General features: G+C 37.2%; 1 protein-coding gene across 5 annotated transcripts in view; it reads right to left on the bottom strand.

Moving 5' to 3' along the window:
• Positions 1-24740, bottom strand: part of RBMS3 (RNA binding motif single stranded interacting protein 3) — a 785524-nt gene that overhangs the window by 414232 nt on the left and 346552 nt on the right. For all 5 annotated transcript variants that reach the window (XM_068981964.1, XM_068981962.1, XM_068981967.1 and 2 more), the window contains exon 4: positions 23595-23686. In XM_068981964.1, coding sequence (XP_068838065.1) covers positions 23595-23686 — 92 coding nt within the window. The remainder of the gene's footprint in view (positions 1-23594; positions 23687-24740) is intronic.

Raw genomic sequence — 24740 nt, 5'->3', positions numbered from 1 at the left:
TCAGGCACCAATGTGTTTTACCAAATAAAACCAGGTTGGAAGAATATGCCTTCTAAACTGATTTTTTCTACCAGGACTATAACAAGTTTTACAGGGCTTCTTTGCTAAATCGTTCTGACAATTTCCATTTCCAGTTACTTCAATCATATTAACAGAAGGTAAAGTTCACAAACAGTAAAATATGGCATTGCAGTGCACTTGGTTTTCAGAAACAGATCACACACCCGACAGACATCCAACAGACACACCATATTTGGTGTTCCAATTCATGTTTGGGTTGGCATACCTCATCTAGGGCAGGACAAGGTGCCCTATCTCAAATGGAAGTATCTCATTACCCAGGAAATAAAACATGTCTGCACCCAAGACTTGGCAAATCCCATGACATATACACAAAGAAGAATGGCTTTTATTTTTCTCAGAAGAAAGGCAGAAAGGTCAGGGAGGTTGGGTAGAAAATATGTGCATAGGAATATTCATTCTTGAAAAGTTTTAAAAATATGTATGTAAAATTCCACCACAATGCATGAGTTTTTTACTCATGCATCATTTCTCCTTCCAAAATATGAGACCATGCTTTATTGCAAGGAGTAGAAATTAAAATAAGGCTTTGGTTTCTGATGTTCATTAAGAGATTGAAAATCTATTTTTTTTAAACCAGTCAGCATCTATTTCTTGAGCATGGCAGACAAGGGGCTAATATTATGGGAGAGATCAGAAGTAAAGTGTAGGTATCAAATGTTTCAGTCATTTGACAGGATAATTATAGGAGGCTGGGAGGATTCCAAGAAGGGACATATAACTCCAGATTCTTGGACGCACTGCCCATCAAAGTGGTTCTAAAATAAGTGTCATCTACCCTGAGATCTGAAAAAAGGCTTTGTATTACTTCACCAAGGAGGGGTAAGAGTGGATGCCGAGAGCAAATCTCATGCATAAGCCAGGATTTGAGAAGAACATGACAAATTGTGGGACTGTTGTATAAAATCTATTTCTTGTAGGCATTGAGCCGTATATTACTTTGTCCCTATTCTCTTGCTAATGTTTATGCATTAATCTGCCATTTTCATTCTAGAATGTACATGTGTTAATGATAGGGTCTTCATGTACTTCGTACCCACCTTCATCAGTCAACATTCCATACCCACCTCAGTGGTTGTTCTCCGATAAATAAATCACCTAGAAAATACTTAAAGTTCAAAAAAGAATAGGCCTTGGCTCAAAGTCAATTTGATTTTTTACAATGAAAATTTCTACTTGTGAGAAGAAATCCAAATTATTACAACTGCAAACATGTAACTGGGGATGAGGTCACATAAAAGAGAAAAGCTCCAGGTGAACTCAAAGCAAACGTGCACTGAGGAGTCTCTGATCTGGACATGGCTGCCTGAATGATCCGTGTCCCCTTTTTCTTGTGCTCAGGTCCTGTTATATCTAATTAGAGAGAAAGCTCTGCACATCCTGACACACGTCTGAACTGCCATTAATAAAAACTTTAAAGGAGAAGTGCTCCTTCTATAAACCTCATTCAATCAAACACTCACTCAACACACATGTACCACCATCTACTATGTCACGATGGTACTGACAGGTACCGGCGTTTGCTTATGCAGGTTGTTAGCATACTGGAACACCATGGTGTCTCTTGGAAAACAGTTTCTTACTGAATCTCCCCAGCACATATTAAAAATTTCTAACCCAGACTCCCTGGTTACCCTGCCTCTTCTTCTTCTAGGACCCCTACAATCATCTTGCAATCCAGTCAAAACCTGGCACAGATAAGGGGGCATCCACAACCCCTCTACAGGTCTTTGGTTGGGGTCTCGGCTTGTTGGTCAGTGACACCGCCATACTGTCAGTTCAACAGTAAGACTGTCAACTCTGCCTACAGGCCATAGTCCTGTCAGGTCTGCAGACTTAAGGCCATAACACAAAATATCTGTTACTTGTCTGATACGAGGTAAGGAACAAAAACGTAGAGTAAGCTTTAAAAACAATTTATCTCACTCCTGGGCATGTATGCAGAAAACACTGTAATTCGAAAGACCCACACACTGCTATGCTCATGGCAGTGCTCTTCACAATAGACAAGATGTGGGAACAGCCTCGATGCCCATCAACAGATGAACGGAGAAAGAAGATGTACATATACATAGTGGATATTAACTCAGCAATCAAAAGAACGGAATAATGCCATTTGCAGCAACATGGATGGACCTGGAGATGATCATACTAATTGAAGTATGGCAGAAAACAGAAAGACAGTTACCAGATATCACTTATATGTGGAATCCAAAGTATGTCACAAGTGGACCTACCTATGAAAGAGAAACAGACTCACAGATGATACAGAAGCAACTTGTGGTTGCCCAGGTGGGAGAGGGATGGACTGGGAGTTTGGGGGTGCAAACCCTGAAAGGCTCTACTGTACAGCTGCTATTTGGTCACTTAGCCATGCCCAACTCTCTGCAGCCCCATGGACTGCAGTAGCCCGCCAGGCTGTACTGTCCATGGCACTTCTCAGGCAAGAATACTGGAGTGGGGTGCCATTTGCTTCCTCTGGGGATCTTCTCAACCCAGGGACTGAACCTAGGTCTCTAGCTTGGCAGATGGATTCTTTACCCCTGAGCCACCAGGGAGCCCTATTATATAGCACAGGAAACTATTAATATACCTAATCTCCTGGGATGAACCATAATGGAAAAGAATATTTTAAAAAAAGAATGTCTATATGTGTAAAACTGAGTCACTGCTATATAGCAGTGATTGGCACAACATTATAAATCAATGACAATAAAATTGTAGAGAAGGAAAAACACATGCAGTAATTCGACAGACTAATTTTACATATGTTAAACCTAATAATAAAATTGAGTTTGTATTTTGTCTCTGCTTTCTTTTATTCTACTTTTCTGGATTCATTCTTATTTTATAAAGAGCATCAAATCTATAGCAGGTTTGAAATAAAAACCATGGGTTCTGAAATATACAGAGTACTTTGAGAAGCAAGTATTCTGCTAATACCAACACTACAATGAACACTGCATGTACAGAATATGAATGAAACACAAAAACACACAACCCAAGCGTGCTAGCAGCCTTCTTCTTCTCAGCAGACTTCTGCTGCCCTCTAACACTCTTCCCAAGCCATGCAAGGCAGACCAGAGAAAGACAAGTGCACACTGAATCTCCGCACTAGTTCAGGAAACACTTGGGCCTTCTGCCTCTCAGCTGTTCTGTTTCAAATGTAATTAAGCAGTGTTCCCGCTAAACAGTTTTGGTGAAGGTATTCAACTGTGCTTACCATGACCACATTCTTCTCCTAGTCTTAACACGTTATATGTTTAAAAAACATGTATACAGCTTAGGTGAGTGATGCATGGAAGTGACAGAATACATCCTATTGTCTAAACAACGGCGTAGCAGAACCAAAAAGCCCACCCCAAGGGGATACGCTTGGGAAGTTTTCTGCAAAATTGTATAGTCTTCACAGTTAAGCAGCATATAACCCAGAAACAATGAATCCTTTAATATCTCATCAGCATATTACACTTAGGTCTAAATCATTTTTTCATCAGTAATTTTGTTGGAAAGATTTAAATGCAATGTTAACTGAGAGCATTATATCAAGCTTATCAAAATATTTTCACAAAAATTATAACAGCTTTTTTTTAAAACGCTCAATTGGGAGGTGGTCTTATAGGTAATATACAAATCCTCAGCTAGTTAAGGATGAAATACTTAGAGGGATATGGTCTAGTGCTGTGAGGAAATTGAAAAAAATCTTGGAAAAAATAGGGCTTACAGGAGGAGAATGTTGATATTAGGTGATGGACGTGTTAAAGATACTTATAACTTATTATTACACTATTTTCTCTGCATTTGTGTGTGGTTTTAAAAATTCTAAAATAAAGGTGAAAAATATATAAAATATATTTAGGCATATTTTTTCAACAAATTTTGTTTTCCTCATTAAACCACCAGCAGGGAATTAGTATCATAAATAAATGATAAACTAAAATGTATAAGTACAATATTGAGAACTGTTAGTTTTTATAAATTTTAGTTTTAATATAAGGTGATTGGTAACCTCATGTATAGAATTATGTGAAAAATACAAGACTAAGATATGAATTTTCTGAGTGTGGAGTAAAAATGTGAAGTGTTTCAGTTTTCTTTATTTGCTTATGAAAAGGTGTTTAGGGAAAACGTGTTTGGGAACGCATGTACACCCGTGGTGGATTCATGTCAATGTATGGCAAAACCAATACAGTATTGTAAAGTAAAATAAAGCAAAAATAAAATTAAAAAAAAAATCCAGCCAAAAAAAGGAAATCTTTTCCAACAATTGTACAGCAAAGAAAGGCGGACTTTGAAATTAAATTTAAATATAATGAAAAATTTAATGATTTACTATTTATATATTCTACTGATAAGTAGCTCACGAATATCTAAAACTTGTAATAAATTTACCAGTTTACAGTATCCTGGAAATATACTCAATATAGCAATCCTGGTGTCACAAATAGGACAGCTACCATTTCCCAAAACATCTTATCCCATCGACTTTATTAGAGTATTTATGCTGAGCCAAGCTGTGAAAAAAAAAGGACATTTTTTTCTCTTTCAGATTTTTGAAAGTGATTATATCTTATGTCATTTGTCTACTGCTTGGATTGTATATTATGGAAAAGTTGTGCTTCATGTGAAAGAATTCTGCCCTCCCTTGACATAGTGAAGATTTTTTCCCAAATTAAAGAAAAAAATAGTATGTTGATGGAGAGAGTGTTTCTGCCCATTTATTTTTCTCAAACATTGGCATCAGCACCATTTGTCTGCAAGTGAGCTCTAGCGGATGAAAGAATAAATAAGTAGAAAAGGAATCATACAGGAAAACTCAGAAACAGATGTGAATGTTTAATCTGGCTGCTGGCTTTTCTCATGTCCACTTATGCCAACATATGTTCTGCTCATAAAATCCCCCTTAGTTATTGTAAGAAATTACCCATGGCAAGTTCTCATAGATGCTTTGTACTTTGAGAGTCTGAGGAAAGATTCTTAGCATATGAGCAAACCATACCCAGCTCTAGCTCTGATGCAAGATTCTATGGGTTACTGAATACTCTGGGCTCCAGTAAGATTTACATCGATGATCAAAGGAAGTTAAACACACTTAGACACCCTTGAAAAGAAAACTCTTTGGTGTGAAAAATATTTGCACACACCTTATTGTGAATCAGGTCCCAACAATGCAGTTTTAACTATCAATTACACATCCGTCCAAATGGAGTGCTATAGAGAGCACCGAGTTTGTGTTGAATGAAAAGTAGGAGTGATCTGCGATCTCATTTATCATAGCATATCTGAAAGACAGCAAGACAGGTACTTCACAACCTCATAGCACTGATACCTGAATCAACAAAATTCCTACTTAGCAATAGTTTTAGTAAGTTGGGAACTCTGAAAACTGGGAGTTTCACCAAAGCTAGTATCTTAACTCTTAAGATACCTACACACTGCCAAGCAGCAAACAGGAAAACTGCTTTGCACCATATTCTAACAAAACCCCAAAGAGGGGGAAACAGCAAGAAGACCATGTAACAGATTTAATTGCCGTAGCAGACCATCTCCTAACTAGCTGTTGCAAAATCTTGGGAAGTGCAGTGACCCTGTGAGCAGTATTAATGTGAAAGGATATAAATCAGTGGAGCCTGCAGGATACACCATGCATTAGGCCCTCTCATTAAAATTAAATTACGGAAAATATGGAAAAGGTATCAGAAAGCTACACTGTTTTTTCCCCTTGCAGAATCTGAACTGCCAAGACTGAGGCTAATAGACATCCATGGTTTATTTTTGTTTGTTCATCAACTTGTGAAGCAATGTTATATCGTCTCTCATTTCTACTTTCTCTATAGGCTTCTTGAATAACCCTTGTTATCTGCAACCCATCTCAACCCCATTTCCTCTTCTACAAGGAACTGCTGTGATGTACATGAGGTATAATGATCCCCCAATACACACTATAATTTGGAATCATCAGTGTTAACAGGAATACATAGCTTTTATTAACTCATTTACAATTCTAAAAAATGCAAAGGAATCCCATAATATTACACAATATTACTCTGTAGATTGAAATGTATAACAGTCTAGAGGTGGGGACTTGCCTATATTTAAAACTCTGCATTCTTATACTGGTGCACTGACCTTTTTACTGCTGACTGTGTTTACCACTAAAATAAATATTTGTGGTGCCTTTTTCCCTTCAGCTTAAAAATTTATAAGCTGTATGGGCTTCCTGGGCTTCCCTGGTGGCTCAGACAGTAAAGAATCTGCCTGTAATACAGGAGATCCAGGTTCAACCCCAGGTCAGGAAAATTCTCTGGAGAAAGAAATGGCAACCCACTCCAGTATTCTTGCCTGGAAAATCCCATGGACAGAGGAGTTTGTAAGGCTACAGCCCATGGGGTAACAGAGAGTCAGACATGACTGAGCAACTAACACACACACCCATGGGTTTCCTAGGTGGCACAAGGGTAAAGAACTCACCTGTCGATGCAGCAAATACAAGAGACGTGGGTTCAGAACCTGTGTTGGGAAGATCCCCTGGAGAAAGAAATGGCAACCCACTCCAGAATTCTTGCTTGGAGAATCCCAAGGTTAGAGGAACCTAGCAGGCTACAGTCCATGGGGTCACAAAGAGTCGGACATGACTGAGCATGCATGCTCACTCATACATGCATGCACGCGCACACACACACAGCTATCCCACTTAATCTACAATGTGTTTTTCAGACTGCATTTTAAAGAAGAAAAAGCAAATGAAGATAAACAGTTTACAAAAATATAAAGGAAGAAAGTGAAGTCGCTTAGTCATGTCCGACTCTTTGCAACCCCATGGACTGTAGCCTACCAGGGTCTTCCGTTCATGGCATTTTCCAGACAAGAGTACTGGAGTGGGTCACCGTTTCCTTCTCCAGAGGATCTTCCCAACCTAGGGATCCAACCCGGTCTCCCGCATTGTAGGCCAATGCTTTACCATCTGAGCCACCAGGGAAGTCTTACAAATATATAAGCAGAATGTAAATATTACACTAAAATATTTAGAGAATAAACAGAATCATTTTCAATGCAAGTTATAAAAACCAACTATGAGGACGTTATAGTGACTGCACAGAGGAGAAAATGTCTCAAAATAAAATATTGACATGAAGGTAAAATGGAAACAAAACTATAAGATTTGGTTTTGCTTTACTTTTGGAGAGTATGTGAGCATAGACAATATGTGAAAATACATCTGAAAGCACCTGAATTTTAATCAATCATAATGTTCTCTCCTTTTTAAAATGACATGCTGGTAGCCAAATGCTAATCACATTTCAACTCTTCTAATTGTCCAGCCCTGAAGGAAAATAAATGATCTCCAACTACAAAGATGGTTCTTAAAAAATAAAAGGAGGCATTTTCTGAACATCTTGGAATATGAAGTCAAGTGGGCCTTAGAAAGCATCACTACAAACAAAGCTAGTGGAGGTGATGGAATTCCAGTTGAACTATTTCAAATCCTGAAAGATGATGCTGTGAAAGTGCTGCACTCAATATGCCAGCAAATTTGGAAAACTCAGCAGTGGCCACAGGACCGGAAAAGGTCCATTTTCATTCCAATCCCAAAGAAAGGCAACGCCAAAGAATGCTCAAACTACCACACAATTGCACTCATCTCACATGCTAGTAAAGTCATGCTCAAAATTCTCCAAGCCAGACTTCAGCAATACGTGAACCGTGAACTCCCTGATGTTCAAGCTGGTTTTAGAAAAGGCAGAGGAACCAGAGATCAAATTGCCAACATCTGCTGGATCATGGAAAAAGCAAGAGAGTTCCAGAAAAACATCTATTTCTGCTTTATTGACTATGCCAAAGCCTTTGACTGTGTGGATCACAATAAACTGTGGAAAATTCTGAAAGAGATGGGAATACCAGATCACCTGACCTGCCTCTTGAGAAATCTATATGCAGGTCAGGAAGCAACAGTTAGAACTGGACATGGAACAACAGACTGGTTCCAAATAGGAAAAGGAGTACATAAAGGCTGTATATTGTCACCCTGCTTATTTAACTTCTATGCAGAGTACATCATGAGAAACGCTGGACTGGAAGAAACACAAGCTGGAATCAAGATTGCCAGGAGAAATATCAATCACCTCAGATATGCAGATGACACCACCCTTATGGCTGAAACTGAAGAGAACTAAAAAGCCTCTTGATGAAAGTGAAAGTGGAGAGTGAAAAAGTTGGCCTAAAGCTCAACATTCAGAAAACTAAGATCATGGCATCTAGTCCCATCACTTCATGGGAAATAGATGGGGAAACAGTAGAAACAGTGTCAGACTTTATTTTGGGGGCTCCAAAATCACTGCAGATGGTGACTGCAGCCATGAAATTAAAAGACGCTTACTCCTTGGAAGAAAAGTTATGACCAACCTAGATAGCATATTCAAAAGCAGAGACATTAGTTTGCCGACTAAGGTCCATCTAGTCAAGGCTATGGTTTTTCCTGTGGTCATGTATGGATGTGAGAGTTGGAGTGTGAAGAAGGCTGAGCGCCAAAGAATTGATGCGTTTGAACTGTGGCATTGGAGAAGACTCTTGAGAGTCCCTTGGACTGCAAGGAGATCCAAACAGTCCATTCTGAAGGAGATCAACCCTGGAATTTCTTTGGAAGGAAAGATGTTAAAGCTGAAGCTCCAGTACTTTGGACACCTCATGTGAAGAGTTGACTCAATGGAAAAGACTCTGATGATGGGAGAGATTGGGGGCAGGAGGAGAAGGGGACGACAGAGGATGAGATGGCTGGATGGCATCATGGACTCGATGGACGTGAGTCTGAGTGAACTCCGGGAGATGGTGTGCTGCGATTCATGGGGTCGCAAAGAGTCGGACACGACTGAGAGACTGAACTGAACTGATTCTAACATTCAGAGAAAATTATCCAAAAGGAGCTTAATCATGTATGACTTCAGATCCTTACTTGAAAGAATTTTAAGTGATCAAAAATTTATCATGTGGCCCCATTTATGTGTACTAGAGTATGGTAAATATATTTTAATCCACTGATTTCTACTTTTCATCAGACTTAACTGTTTACCCTCTCCAAGAGAAATAACTTGTATGGGGTTGTCCAATAAAAAATCAAAAAGCCCACCATGAGGGAAAAATGAAGACTGACTTAGACATGGACTCTGGCTTCATAGAACTAGACAAAAAATGGAAATGCCATAGACACTTAAGATAGGACTGTAATAGAAAGGGGGTATGAAAAATTATTAACTATGTATGACATGGCATTAAAGGCATTAACATTTTAACTGGCTTCCATTAAGTAATCACATAGTTTCCCATCACATATAAGATGAAAAGTCACAGATAGATGATGGATAGATAAATTGACAGATATTATTTTATTGTCAACTGCAACTTAGAAAAATATTCATTGAAGACAAAATTCAGTTGGGTTTTAAAAATGCAGTGATGATATCGCAATAACCTGATGTTATCATTCTAAAAGAGGGTTTCTCAACCTCAACCTTATTGGTATTTTAGACCAAACAATTTCTTATTGTGTGTGTGAGGGGAGAGTTAAGGTAATGTTTCATAAAGGATGTTTAGCAGCTACCCTGGCCTATACCTACTCTTTAGATCCTATATCAACCCCTTACCACAGGTGTGATTTCCGAAAATATTTCTAGAAATTTCAGTTGAGAGCCATTGCTCTAAATCATCTTTTAGATATTAGCCTAGATGCTACTTTCTCCAGGAGAGCATCCCAGATGAAGTTCACTGTGTTCCACTCTGTGCCGCTGGATGCACATCTAGATATAACTGTTTACCGCGTGTGACAATAACCTATTCACTTATCTGCACCTCCCAATAGATTATAAGTTTCCTTTCACCTGGAACTGTGTTTTAGTCACCATTGGTTCTCCACATACAAAGCAGTCTATGGAAATATATTGAGTGAATCGATGAAGGAAGGAAGAAGCTGAGTAGGTAAAGCAGTCGACTCGGAGGGGAGGAGCCCCATCCTGTAGCAAGAACGCTAGCAGATCCTAGCAAGACCCCTGCCCTGAGCTGTGACAACTTGCAACGTCTTCAGACATTCCGACATCACCAAGTGGTCCCTGGCTGAGGATCAGTCTAGAAGACTGTACAGAGAAGCGGTAAATAGTTAATAAAGTTCAGTTTTTATATAAAAGGAAATAATATAGTTTGTAGTGCTTTCTGAATCAAAAAAAAAATGTGGTAATGGTTGCATGACTTTTGTTAGGTTACATTTTTGAGATTTAATTTCTTCACTGATAATACCTGAACAATGGTTACTCCACATAGAGTTCTTTCATTCAACAAATGTTTAATATTCCACGCTATCTGATGGACAGAACCTGTGCAATGGTGGTGGCAGGAAGCATTATGGTCTTTTCCCCCATGAATTTTATAGTCTGGGTGGCAGAAGGACTGTATCCAATTATCTCCTATATAAGATTTAAATTATAAATTGTGAATATAGTGTCTATGAGGCTGAACATGGTTCTGTGTGAACATATACAAAGATTCGAGTGTCATTCAGATTTCCTGAAGAGCTAGCTCCTGAACTGTGGCTTGAAAGAAATGTGAATGCTGACTATAAAACAGGGCAGGAAGAGAAGAGGCGGTGAGGAGAATAAATGAGACAATATGTACTCAAAAACACAGATCATGAGGCTGGCCTGATGCTCTGTAGGGAATTAATGAATGAAAACAACAGATGATAAATAATCAGCACCAGTACTGACAAAATGAACAGATAGGAACGGAACATTAAGCAAAGGGACATCTGATTTAATATTTTTCTCACAACTAAGAAATATTCACACTTCATCTTACAGAATTTTAAGCTAAGAGAACCCTTTTATGTAAGAATACCAGGGTAAAAAAAAAAAAAAAGTTCCTTTCTGACTACTGAATGTTGGTGCCTTTAACACTTCTACCGTTTGGTTACATACTTTTCTGTTGTGTTGTGTATGATGGTAAAGTTCCCCAGGCAGGGAAAAACAAGGATTAGCACATAGTCCGGGTAATCAAGCCCTACTATCGCACTCTGCTAACAATCCCTATGAGAACTCCAGCCACCAGTTAAACAAATCATTTGGCTGGGAACAGAGCGTTTACCATATGCACGAGTTACTAATTTCCTGGACATTATCAGCCATTAGCTGGTTTCCCGTGTCCCAGCGAAGGCTGAGGTGAGCCTCAATTGCCAAGACTGCACAGTACAGACATTAATCCATGGACCATTTCCTCCATCTAAGATTCAATAAAACTCTCTATCTGTAGTTCTTTTGTCAAATACATATTAGAAAGGACCAGGAAGTTCAAGTGGAGGGAAACGCGTAAGAAAGGAAAGCTAGTGGTATGCTAGTATAATTACGCTTGTGAAACTATTAACATTTTGGGAACTTAGAGCAGTATGGAATAGGATGAATCACCAAAAACCTCCCAGACAGCATTTAGGGATTCCTTCAGAACTCGGTGTTTCTCAAGACTAAATATGCTTCAAAAATACCATTCTATCCATCCTTGGATCAGAAAGATCCCCTGGAGAAGGAAATGGAGACCCACTAAAGTATTCTTACCTGGAGAATCCCATAGACAGAGGAGCCTGGTGGGCTACAGTCCATAGCGTCACAAGAGTCAGACATGACTGACAAACAGTTTCACTTTCACTTTTCACTTTAGAACTGAGTGTGTTTCTCATAAGTAAATATACTTCAAAAAATACCATTTTATCAATAGTAAATAGATTATAGGTTTGCTCTTACCTATCAAACCACTATTCTACAAAAATATGTCTACCAAGAATATTCTTGCCTATTTAATATTCAAATTTTTCATACTTAGAATTATTGTTATAATAGGTCTTGGTCTGCATGTTGGATTTTTTTAAAGCTACATTTCTAGAAAGGAATTAATACATAGAGCTTGATTAATTTCTGGAAAAGGCAGGCCAATTTGCATTCAACAACTGTTAACTTTGCCAAAACGTGCTACTTTTAAAATTTATTTATTAATTTATTTATTTATTAATTTATTTATTTATTGGCTGCCCTGGGTCTTCCTTGCTACACACAGGATTTCTCTAGTTTCTGCAGCAGTGACTACACTCAGTTGTGGTGTGCAGGCTTCTCACAGCAGTGCCTTCTCTGGTTGCAAAGCACAGGCTCTAGAGCATGGACTCAGTAGTTGCGGTGCATGGTTTAGCTGTGTCTTGGCACGTGGAATCTTCAAAGACAAGGACTGAATGCATGGGCATTGGCAGGCAGACTCTTAACCACTGAACCACCAGGGAAGTAAGTCCCTCTTACTTGTTCTAATCACTGCAGATTTGATCATAAAATAATATCTTGTTTTTGTTTATATTTCTTTTATTACTAGTAATATTTATTATTTTTAAGGTTATTGGCCATGTACATTTCATCTGTGATTTGTCTGCTTATGTCTTTTATTAAATTTGAATTCACAGATATTTACTAAATGAGGTAATAACTATGTATATTAAGAAGATCAGCTTTGCACTTCAGCTAGACAGTGTTTCTGTGGCTTCATTCAGTAGGGTGAATATACAATTTTGTGATCTTACCTCCAAAAATCAGTAATCATCAATTCATTGTCTTCTGATTTTTAATCCCATAGTAAATATATTAAAAAAGCTTAATTTGGTTTTCTTCTTAGTTAACCACATTTTTCCCCCTGCATAGGTGTTTGTACATATTTTAAATAATCCCCAAATATCTGCAGCTATTCTGTCTTTACATTTTGCTTAGAATTTGGTCAGTTCTTTCAATCTCCATGAAGGATGTATCAGTTCTGGAAAAATGGCTTTAGTTGACACATTGGGTTATTGCTTCATTTCAGCATAGTTCTCTTTCTGGAAGATGTGCTGATAATTTCATTGGTTTCTACTCTCTAGCCTCCATGAACATCATGGTTCAGTTCAGTCGCTCAGTCATGTCCAGCTCTTTGCAACCCCATAGACTGCAGCACACCAGACCTCCCTGTCCGTCACCAACTCCTGGAGATTGCTCAAACTCATGTCTATCGAGTCGGTGATGCCATCTAGCCATCTCATCCTCTGCTGTCCCCTTCTCCTCCTGCCTTCAATCTCTCCCAGCATCAGGGTCTTTTCTAATGAGTTGGTTCTTCGCATCATAGTCTCCCTCATTTTTTGAAAAAAATTGACAACTTTGTTTTTCTGTGTATTGAGAGAACTTCTTTAAGTCAGATCTTCAAGGCGTATATTTTATTTTCTACAGTGTCAGTTTTGTCCCTGCTACCACCAATACTGAATCCAGTTTTGTTAACACACTGTCTTTATTTGCAATATTTCTTTAGTTCACTCAGTTCATTTTTTTCCCTTGACTTAACATTTCTGGATTTTTTTCTATTGAATTTGGACTCAAACTTGTTCTATTTTCATAGATTTTTTGTTCCTTTCACAGCACATTTTGTATCTTCTAGAGAAGTTGATCACAAATATGGTTAACCTTCAGGATGACTGGAAAATCTTTTTAAAAAATACATATTTTCAGATTCTGCTTCTAGACGCCCTTTATTGAAAACATTAAAAGAATGAAAAAAGTCTTGAATATGATGGTTAGCAGGGATAATCACTATAGCAGTGTTGGTATTTGACAACATGCTATGTATAATGTGGACTTGTTTGTATGTTTGAATATAATGTTTTCTTCCAAAAGCTAAGCAAGGAGAGAACCAAGGAAAACTAGACTTAGTTGTGTAAATTAATTAATAAGTTAGTGGGGGTGTTAAGAATCTTAATTCTGCTCCAAGAATAGAGACTTGTATTCTTGTACATTTCTGGGAATTCATTTTCTGTTAATCTTTGTTTTTTGAAGTTACTCATTGATTATTTTTTCCGGTAGCTTGCATATTTCAAAGGGAAATGTGGAGTATCTACTTCAGGGATTACAAAACTAGGGCTGGGTAGATATTTTGAATGACTTCTACACCACTAAATCATTATTTGTTTTCCCTTGGAGTTTAGAATACATACTTTCGTGCATTTTATTCAACACTAAAGTATTCTCCAACAGGAATACTCTTACTTTGTTTGATATTTTATCTTTAAAAATTGGTGTAATTTCTTCTACAAATTACCAGTTTCTTCTAAAGCCGGATCCATAGGAATATAAATGTGAATGTTGGTACCCCTAGAATATGCCATTATTCTCATGGAATATGAGAATTTTTTGAACATTATATATTTATATTTTATAAATTATAAATTTATATTTTTGAACATTAATGATTTCAGAAGGTCTTTTACTTCTCCTGAAATTCACCTTTGAATTAGAAATATCTACATGTAAAATTAATTTGTCCCTGGGCTTATCAAGTAGTTCTCTTCAATTATCTTAAACAAAAATAACAGGGAAGACAGTTTATGTTTGATATAGAGATATTATTACCAAATGGATCCTAAAAGCCTAAAGTCTTTTATCAGTATGGGGAAAAAAAAAAGAGTAAAAGTTACTCATCAGAATAAGAAAATGAGCCTTAGTATCACTTCACCTAAAAGTTTATTCCTTTTATTGAAAGGCATAAAATTGCTTAAGTCACTTTTCCAGGGATGCTAAAAAAATAATAATAATTTCAATAGAGAAAGATAGGGAAAGAAAGTTTGTATTTGCTTTCAGTTGCACACTTTCCTGAAGTTGGATATTGCCTTTTTGTTTGGAATGCTTCTTAGATATGGAGAATGTTCAAATACGCTTTGGCCAGGAGACCCTGAGTTTGATTAATTCCAGTAGTGGATAAAATGTGTGTCCTGTAGGTGGGAAGGAAGGCAGCCCATCTCTGTATGAGGCTGACGCATTCACAGCACTCCAATTTCTACCTCCCCTGTGTAATATATTTGTGAATAGCTTCTATAAATGTTGAATTGATATAAATCATATTGTAATAAACATAGGATGCAGAGAAAATCAGAGATGGCAGAAGCCTATCATTTAATTTCATTATTAACTTTAAGCTCCATTTTCAAGCAACAGCTAAACTGGCTGTGAAGCTGTCAAACATTATTATATTTGTTGAGTAACTGTATAGAAAAATGATGATAATTAAACGACTTTAAAAAATAGACATTTTCTAGATTATATGTGTGCATGTATGTATGTATGCATATTCAATTATGTGTTAAACTCCCGTAAAGATTTTAAAACGTAAGTGCTATTGATCTTCATTTTCAATTCCTTGGCACATGTGTTCTTAAGAAATAAAGATGTCCATCTTATCCAATCACAACCATTACCTCCAGTCCCTAGGTAGAATGACTACCTCGAACCATTTTTGGCAGACTCAGTAATTACATCCTCCCAGGTGACTGGTTGGGAAATGAATTAAACTTCCCTAGGTAAAAGCTAGTTTAAGATCACCACAATTTATCAGAGTTGAAAATTACTTCAATAATCAACACTGCAGGAAAAAAAAAAAAACCTGACAATCAAGATTACTCTATCTGGCAAAGTTGTTCTTTAGAAAAAAAGGAAAAATAAAGATTTCCTCACAAAATAAAGCTTAGGGAGTTCATCACTACTAGACTTGTCATAGGGGTTCTTCAAGCGGAAATGAAAGGCTGCTAATTAGTAACACAAAAACATTTGAAAATATACAATGCACTGCTAAATGTAAGCATGCAGTCAAACTTAGAATTCCCTAGTTCTAAAAAGTAGTGGTGTGTTAACCATTTAGTATCTAGTATCAAAGTTAAAGAAGATATTAAAAACCTACTATATAGTAATTTGTTAATTACTACACCGTATAAAAAGAGGTAAATTGTGACATAAAAAACATAAAACAGAGAAAATATTTTTTGTGTGCAATTGAAAATTACATTGTAATCAGGATAAAATAGACTATTATAAGATACTTTATATAAGCTTCATGGTAACCACAAAGCAAAACCTATATTAGAAACATAAAAGGTAAAGAGAAGGGAATCAAAACACATCACTACAGGTAATCATCAATTCACGAAGGAAGGCAGCTAGAAGAAAGGAACAAGGGCACTACAAAGTAGCTAGAAAAAATAATAAGATGACAGGACGTCCTTGCCTATCTGTAATTCCTGTAAATGTAAAAGAAATAAAACTCTCTAATCAAAAGGCATAGACTGACTGGATGGATTAAAAGACCTACCTAACTGCTGCCTATAAGAGATTCACTTCAATTTTAAGGACACACATACTCTCAAAGTAAAGGGCTAGAAAAATACATTTGATACAAGTGGAAATCAAAAGAGAACAGGAATACCTATACTTATGCCAAACAATGTAAACTTTAAGTCAAAAATAGTAACAACAGACAAAGAAAATCATTATATAATGACAAAGTGGGGTCATTCGTCAAGAATATATAGCAATCAAAAATATCAAAGCACCAACATTATATTAAACAATCCTAATTTCTCAAGTGAGATACAGATAACAATAAAATAATAGTAAGGCACTTCATTATTCCACTTTCAACAACAAATAGACCATCCAGACAGAAAATCAACAATGAAACATTGGACTGAAACTATACCTTAGTCCAAATGAACCTTAGAGACAAGGGGAGACCATTCCATCTCACAGTAGCAGAATATGCATTCTTCTTCAGCACAGAAGAAACTCTTTAGGATAGGTCAGATAAATAGATATAAGAACATTTAAGAAAACTGAAATCATACCAAGTATATTTTTCAACTACAGTGTTATGAAACTAGAAGTCAATAACAGAAGGAAAACAAAGAAAAAAACGTGGACATTAGACGACATACTCCTGAAAAACCAAATTGTCAAAGAAGAAATCAAAAGTAGAATTTAAAAAAAACGCACACATGTTGAAAAAGACAAAAATAGAAACACAACATACCAAAACTCACTGGATGCAAAAAAAAGTAGTTCTAAGAGAAGTTTATAGCAATAATAACAAAAATACAACACCCTTTCATGACAAACTCTAAACAAATTGACTATAGAAGAAACATACTTCAACATTATAAATGTCACACATGATGAGCCCACTGCTAACATCATATTCAATGGTAAAGGTTCAAAGTTTTTCCTTTACAATCAGGAATAAGACACAGGAGGGCATGCTCACCACTTGTCTTCTTCAGCATAGTGCTGGAAGTCCTAGCCAGAGAAATTAGGCAGGAAAAGAAAAGGCATTCAAATGGTATGGAAAAAGTGAAGCTGTCTTTGTTTACAGATGATATGATCTTATATTACAGAAATCCCTAGACTTCATTAAAAAGCTGTTTGAATTAATAAATGACTTCAGTAACGTTTCAGGATACAAAATCAATATAAGAAATCAGTTTCTTTTTTATACACTAACAACAAAATATTTGAAAAAGAAATAAAGAAAATAATTCCATTCACATTAGCATCAAAAATAATGTAACAGGTAGGAATAAATAAAATGTATTCATTGACTTTTCCATCTAGTCACAGAAAGCGACATTTTCCCTATCATCTCCTTCTGACATGAGATCCTTTGAGAAAATTCTTTGGTTGGTGGGTTACTAGTAGGCCCCAACAATGTAGGGATCCCTGGACACCAAATAGCCTGCTGACTCTTGTATTCCTAGAAATGGTAAAAGCCAAGCAATATAAGCAGATTAAAAGCAATATTAATACTGCTATAGATTACAAGAGTCTGGATGAGGAAGCCTGCTATGTGTCTCTGCATTCAGAAGAGTAGCTTTGGTAGACAACCTCATGGGGCTAGTGGTTGAACTTTTTAAAAAATCTAGAAGATTGTGTGCAATAGGTCCCTCATTCATTCATTAAATTTCTCCTCATGGAATATAACTGTTAGGACTCCACAGAGGTGATGAGTTTTAAAAAATTAATTATATGGGGGCTTCCCTGGCAGTCCAGTGGTTAAGATTCTGATCTCCCACTGATGGGGACCTGAGTTCTAGCCCTGGTTGGTGAACTAAGATCCCACATGCTATTCAGTGTGGCCAAACAATAATAATTGTTTGCATATACATATTTGGAATTACAGAATTTATTTTCCTTTATGCACTGACTTTTTAAATTTTCACTTCTGATCTCAAAATAAATTATTTTCCCCTCAAAACCAAGACTAAGTTCACTGATTTATAAAAAAGAATTCCTTTCTTTGGTACCAACCTGGTTCTCCACAATGGTTGACATGGCATTTTTATATTATTCTAATGGTTGACATTTGGCACCCCACTCCAGTACTCTTGCCGGGAAAATCCCATGGACGGAGGAGCCTGGTAGGCTGCAGTCCATGGGGTCGCTAAGAGTCAGATATGACTGAGCGAATTCCCTTTCACTTTTCACTTTCATGCATTGGAGAAGGAAATGGCAACCCACTCCAGTGTTCTTGCCTGAAGAATCCCAGAGACGGGGGAGCCTGGTGGGCTGCCGTCTATGGGGTCGCACAGAGTCGGACACGACTGAAGTGACTCGGCAGCAGCAATGGTTGACACAGTATTTTTTACATTATTCCTGATGATCTGACATCCTCTTGGACACTTGGCATCCTTGGTGATAACCCAACTCTGATTTATTCCAGATATCCCACAGTAGGGTGAACTTCCTTTGGTAACTGGTACAGCAGTCATAGTTGTAGACCTGATAAGCAAAAGCAAGTGAAGTCGCTCAGTCGTGTCTGACTCTTTGCGACCCCATGGACTGTAGCCCACCAGGCTCCTCCCTCCATGGGATTCTCCAGGCAAGAGTACTGAAGTGGGTTGCCATTGCCTTCTCCAGGGGATCTTCCCGACCCAGGGATCAAACCCGGGTTTCCTGCATTCCAGGCAGACGCTTTAACCTCTGAGCCACCAGGGAATCCCTGATAAAACTATTTAAAGGTACTGAGCACGGGGTGACTTCTTCCGTGGAAGAAAGAACTGTGTTCTATTTCCTCACGATTGTAATTGACATGTGGGAAATAAGAAAGACAGCTGCTAAGGTGAAGATGACCAAAATTTGGCTGGTGGTAATTACTGACTGCAGAGTATATAGAGCCATTCTGGAGCTTCAAAATTTATATCAGGAAAAACTCAGTTTCTAAAGCTGTGCAGCCCTCCATGAAACCCTGGGAAATAGTGGGCAAGAGAAATCTTGGATGGCAGGCATGCATGATGTGATTGGCTAACCAAGGAAACTCCTACACTGACAACACAAGAATTCCACTCCTGCCCAGGTGAATTCTATATGTATTAGCTATCAGTGATTTCTGTTTTGCAAACTCTCTGTTCCAAAGTGGTAGTTTCCATCAGATCCCTGTCTCCTGGTTTTCTGTCATTCTGTACTGTGGGAACACAGATAACTTTGTTATTATTATTATTTATTTTTGGCTGTGATGAGTCTTAGTTGTGACACATGGGATCTTTAATCTTCATTGTGGTGTGCAGGCTCTCTAGTTGTGGCATGGGGGATCTAGTTCCCTGACCAGGGATCGAACCCCCTCCATGGGAAGCACAGAATCTTCGTCACTGGACCCCCAGGAAAGTCCTGATAAGTTGTTTTTAAAAGCTATGAGTTGCTAAGCAGCTGAGTCTGGGCCTATTAGAGATGATGTTGTGCCCACATATGATTACAGGGTGAGGCTTTGAGGTGGGCTCCCTTCAGGAAAGAATGAATGCATGCTGCTCAAATAGCCAGGGAGATAAGCAATTCTTGCTTTTCTCCACTACAGGTCAACAAGATAAAATATTCATCATTCTAGAATCTCTTGCAGCTAAAGGAGAAACCATATGACTCAGTTTTGGCCATTGAGATGTAAACACAAGTTCCTGAGCTAGAAGTCTGGAAAAGCTTTTAAAATTTCAGAATCAGTCTTAAGATCCTTCAACCCTTTACCCTTTTCATATTCCTGGCTTAAATGTGGGTACAATATGCGGCATTTTACATAAGAAAATGCAAATGTATTGATGAACATCACATATGAAGAACTGCAGAGCAGCCTTAATCTTGATGGCACTCAAAACATTCATTGCCTTTCTACGACTTTCTTGTTAATGAGTAAGACAAACACCTACAAGGTAAACTGTGGTTAGTTAGTTTTTCTTTTTTTTCTTTTCCTCAGCTGTTTTCCTTTTATGGTTGAGACATATTAATGACTTTCACCTAAATACCCTAAAATTGGCAAGAACAGCAACAGTCAATAGTTTTAACCCAGAGCTGCAGCTATCCCAAGAGATAAACTACATGATGAAAATTCAGCATAAGAAAGAATTCTTATTAAATCTTGATTTTCCAACAGCTACCACAGTGCCTGGCACTTAGCAAGCAATTAAAACATTTGTTGATTGATCCTATTGATTGTATTTCTCAGAAAACTTTTTAAATAAAGTAACACTTGAAGCATGCATCATGATTTACGGAAAGTTCAGTAACAAATTTAAATTTAATGCATAACAATATTGAATAATTTACATTCATTGAATTTTAATATAATCTAAGTGCTATGCTAAATTATTTGTTATCTTTTTAGTTAATTTTCACAGCAGTCCTATAATCAAAGTATTATTATTGGAGAATTTCAGAAATATTTAAATAACTTAGCCAAGGTCACACAGCCAGGTGGTACAATAGCCAGGATTCAAAGCCAAGTTTGTCTCCCTCCAAACCTATGCTCTTAACTGCTGTGTATTAATAAAATATTTTAAATGTGTTCTCCTAAAAGAAACATATCCTTTGATCCCTAAAAACCCTTTTTGGCAGAACAGCAAGTACACAGAAAATGATAGTATGTGTTAATGGTTATACATTATTAATCAATTACCACTTACTGAAGGATTTATTGTTTAATTCCTGTTTGTTGACAAATCAGCTGAATTTTTCATATGCACACATTGGAGTTAGACATCTAAAGCGATTCACTTGAAATGTTTCATGTTTGCTCCAGGTTGCTATTGGGAACCTAGGTTATTTGTGGCATTTTGCTTGAAAATCCTGGAGTCATTAAATTCTGAGTCCACAACTGCATAGTAGGATATTGATAAGAATAAGGATGCAGGCAGCAATTCACTAGGTACTTGAACGGCAAAAAGTATGGTGCAAGTTTTCCACACCCTGCAGACTGCAGGTTTATATGATAATAAATAACAGTTCTCACCAGGACAAAGAAAAAAAAAGGCCATGAAATCCAATAGCTCAGTGAGAAATCGGCTAATACAGGTGGTCAAGCTTGTTCCATTTCATTGTCAAAGGGAGGCTATTTATTTGCTTCTGGGTAGTTCGATTACAGAGTCATTTACTGCTGAGAGTTTTCCAGTAGGCAGAAGTGGACCCATAGCTCTAGGTTTTAGATTCAAAATCAGTGAGGAAAAAGAGAATAAGAACCTCCTCACAGACAGCATAATTGATAAGGCAGAGATCCTTAAGCAACTCCAGAAATGTAATAGGTGCCTTTCAGCAAAGCAGTTGGAATCTCCTTACTGTGTACAGGGGACATAGGCAAGGGTCAACATGCTGACTATAAATGATCATTTCTAGAAGTTCTTCAAGATATCTTCCCTTCGACAGTTTCCTGTCTAGATGAGATGTCAGTGATTGGCGTGTGTATATAAAAGAGAGAGAGATTCCTTGTATACCAAAATGCTCAGAAACAAACGGAAAATATTCACAACAAATTCTCAGTGGTTATAAAATCAAAGACAGCTTTCTTTTCCTCTTGTGCAAGATACAAGTGGTTTTTATCCAACAAATAACTGTCTCTTTCTGAGAGACATTTGAACAGTGGAGATTATACAGACTGTAATCATTATTTCTCAACTGCCACAATCTAGCAATTCGCAAACTTTGGCAGTGTATCCAGAGAACAGATCAAAGATACGCCAATAACAAGGGTTTTACTTAAGCATGTGTATCACCATTTTTTTGTCAATAGGCTTGAAATTCAATTTCTCTTTTGCATATCCCTAATAACTATGTTTTATATCACATGTTTGCTGGGTATAAGAAGCCACTACTAAAGTTGCCAAGTAACTTGATTCTTTCGTCAGGTAACATTTAAACCAACACATGCATGTAATTCCCTTATTAATTACAAAGATTAACTTCATCAATCTTAGTTCATGACCAAATTCAAAACTTCTAGTCACAGTCATGAGGAGAAATGCATTACACAATGGAAAGGTTTCAAATTCTAATTTATCCCACCTAGAAAAACAATTAATGTGTCATTAAGGGCAACGAGTCCACCGAAGTAATCTCTATGTGCAGTGACCCACAATGAAAGGTTAACAGATATGGGAGGTACCAGCTTGCTAGAAGATGAAGAGAACCAAATAGCCCACCTCTAGTTATAGTTGTTGAAACTGGAAAATGTCATCAAAGAATTTTAGCAATGATAATAAAATCCTAACGACCAAAAAATTGACAACTTAGTGTAACTCAGCTCTCTCTAGGAAAAGTTAAGAGTAAGTATTGATATACACACAAATATGACATAAATGCACTTGATCCGTATTTCAAGACTTGTTGACTTTCCACCTAACTTTTGAGAAGCCAAAGATCAACACGTTCACTGATAGAAATCAGAAAACTAAAGTTACATATGAGTTACTCCAAAATGACCATTATTTTAAAACAAACATGTACCAAGCATTCCTATGTTATAACTGATATTTAAAGCATTTCTATTTGGAAATAATCCTAGATTTATAGGAAGATCGTATAGAGAGATCCCCTGGAGCCTCCACTCAGTCTCCCCAAAGGTTATATGTTAATTTTAGTAAAATATCAACACCAGGAAGTTGCCATTGAGTGAACAGTATGTGTGTGTATTTCTATATCATTTTATATGTGTAGATTCTTGTAATTACCACTGCAGTATCAGGATAAGAAATTATTACAAATGATTTTATTTATTTTCTTGAATATAAAAATGCATTATAATTTCAGGTAGAAAGTTCCAAACTACTACTGGTTTTACAAAACAATAACAGTGTATTGAAAATTATTAATATATGGGAGACTGTTACCTAGGAAAACTCTATTTTAAAGGCCAAAGTGAATTCCTAGTAATACAGACAATACACACTTGGGTTAAACTCATTTCCCTGCACAGATCAGACCATCCCCTCATTCAGGGATCATCTATCCCCAGCATGACAATGGGCAATTTTTCAATACATAATTTATCAAAGACATCTTACTGAGAACTGTACTCTTCCAAAACTGTTTATAGGTGAGAGCCCCAGATTACACATGGGTGCACACACACCTCTCCTATCTGGGGTAAAACAGAGCATTTCACAAGTGCCCTTGAATTGCCAATAAAGTAACCATAATAAAAGAGAACATTAATACATATACACAAACAATTGATGAAATAAACCAGCCAGATTCTTCCAAGCCAAGTCTACGATGAGGTTTCTTATTCCTCCCTAACAAACATAATCCAAATGGTCACAAACTGCAATTTCAATTCATCTCATAGGAATGGAAAAACATACGATCACAGAAGAAAAAAACAATAAAGCAGAACTGAAACACCGTTCCTACCTTGGCCATCTGTGCCTGAACGCCATTTGCCTTGAGAGACGCTACCGCTTTCTGTGCAGCTGCTGGGCTGTCGAAATCTACAAAACCATACCCTGTGAAAACACAAAGCCCTGGGTTAGCGCTCGCAAGCAGCTCTGTGTCACTGATGCAATGGGAGTTTGTGGTCACACTCGCACTCATGACCCAGGTTGAACCATAGACCTCAATCTATGGCCCTTAGCATGTCAGGAAAGAGATCACAATATTAAACATAAAATAATAACATGCTTATTTTCTAGAGGTTGCTTTGGAGATTGGCTATGCAATCAGCAAGCTGATTTAGATTAATTTGGTGAATAAGGTAACATATTTAATCATTTCTTTTTTCAATGAATTTGTTGCAAGAATTAGGAACACAAAATGCTGAAAAATGTAGAAAAGTTTATCTCAAAAGGTAATTTTCTAAACCTCAAAAAACTTGATGGTATTAAAAGCAGTGCTAGAACCTGCATGAAGTTAGTACCGGCAAACTTAACAGTTTCTGGCATTCAAGCAGTCATTCAATAAATGAATGTTGAATGAATGAATGAAGGTGTTGAATGAATGAATGAAGGTGATGAATGAGTTCAGGGAGATCTGAGCCTAGTTCCAGTTGATTTCCAAGCCCATGTTAATTCATTACAGGACATGTTTCTCTCAAAGATAACATCCTAAATAAACAGTTTTGACTGTTAAGGAACTTATGATAAATAGACAAATATTCAAATATCTTTTTAAAAATAAGAAATGAAGACCCATGTCACTTATTTGCTATTTTTTTTGAAGCTTAAGTACAATCTGAAAAGAGCATAAAAGTTGCCTATGAAAGGGAAAAAGTCATGTCTGACTTTTTGCAACCCCATGGACTGTAGCTCACCAGGCTCCTCTGTCCATGGAACTCTCCAGGCAGCTGTTCCCTTCTCCAGGGGATTTTCCCAACCCAGGGATCAAACTGGGTCTTCCGTATTGCAGGCAGATTCTTTACCATCTGAGCCACCAGAGAAGTTCCCAAAGTTGCCTATATTGCACTTTGTGTGCCTCTGTGTGTGTGTATAGTGAGGCTAAGGAAATAGCCAGTAAAACATAATAAATGAAAAAGGGGGATTTTGCATGCCCATGAAATATAGC

This window comes from Capricornis sumatraensis, chromosome 10 (assembly GCF_032405125.1).
Source record: "Capricornis sumatraensis isolate serow.1 chromosome 10, serow.2, whole genome shotgun sequence".
NCBI classification, from domain to species: domain Eukaryota; kingdom Metazoa; phylum Chordata; class Mammalia; order Artiodactyla; family Bovidae; genus Capricornis; species Capricornis sumatraensis.
The sequence above is the reverse complement of the archived record's forward strand: the minus strand, read 5'-3'. Positions and strand labels throughout refer to the sequence as shown.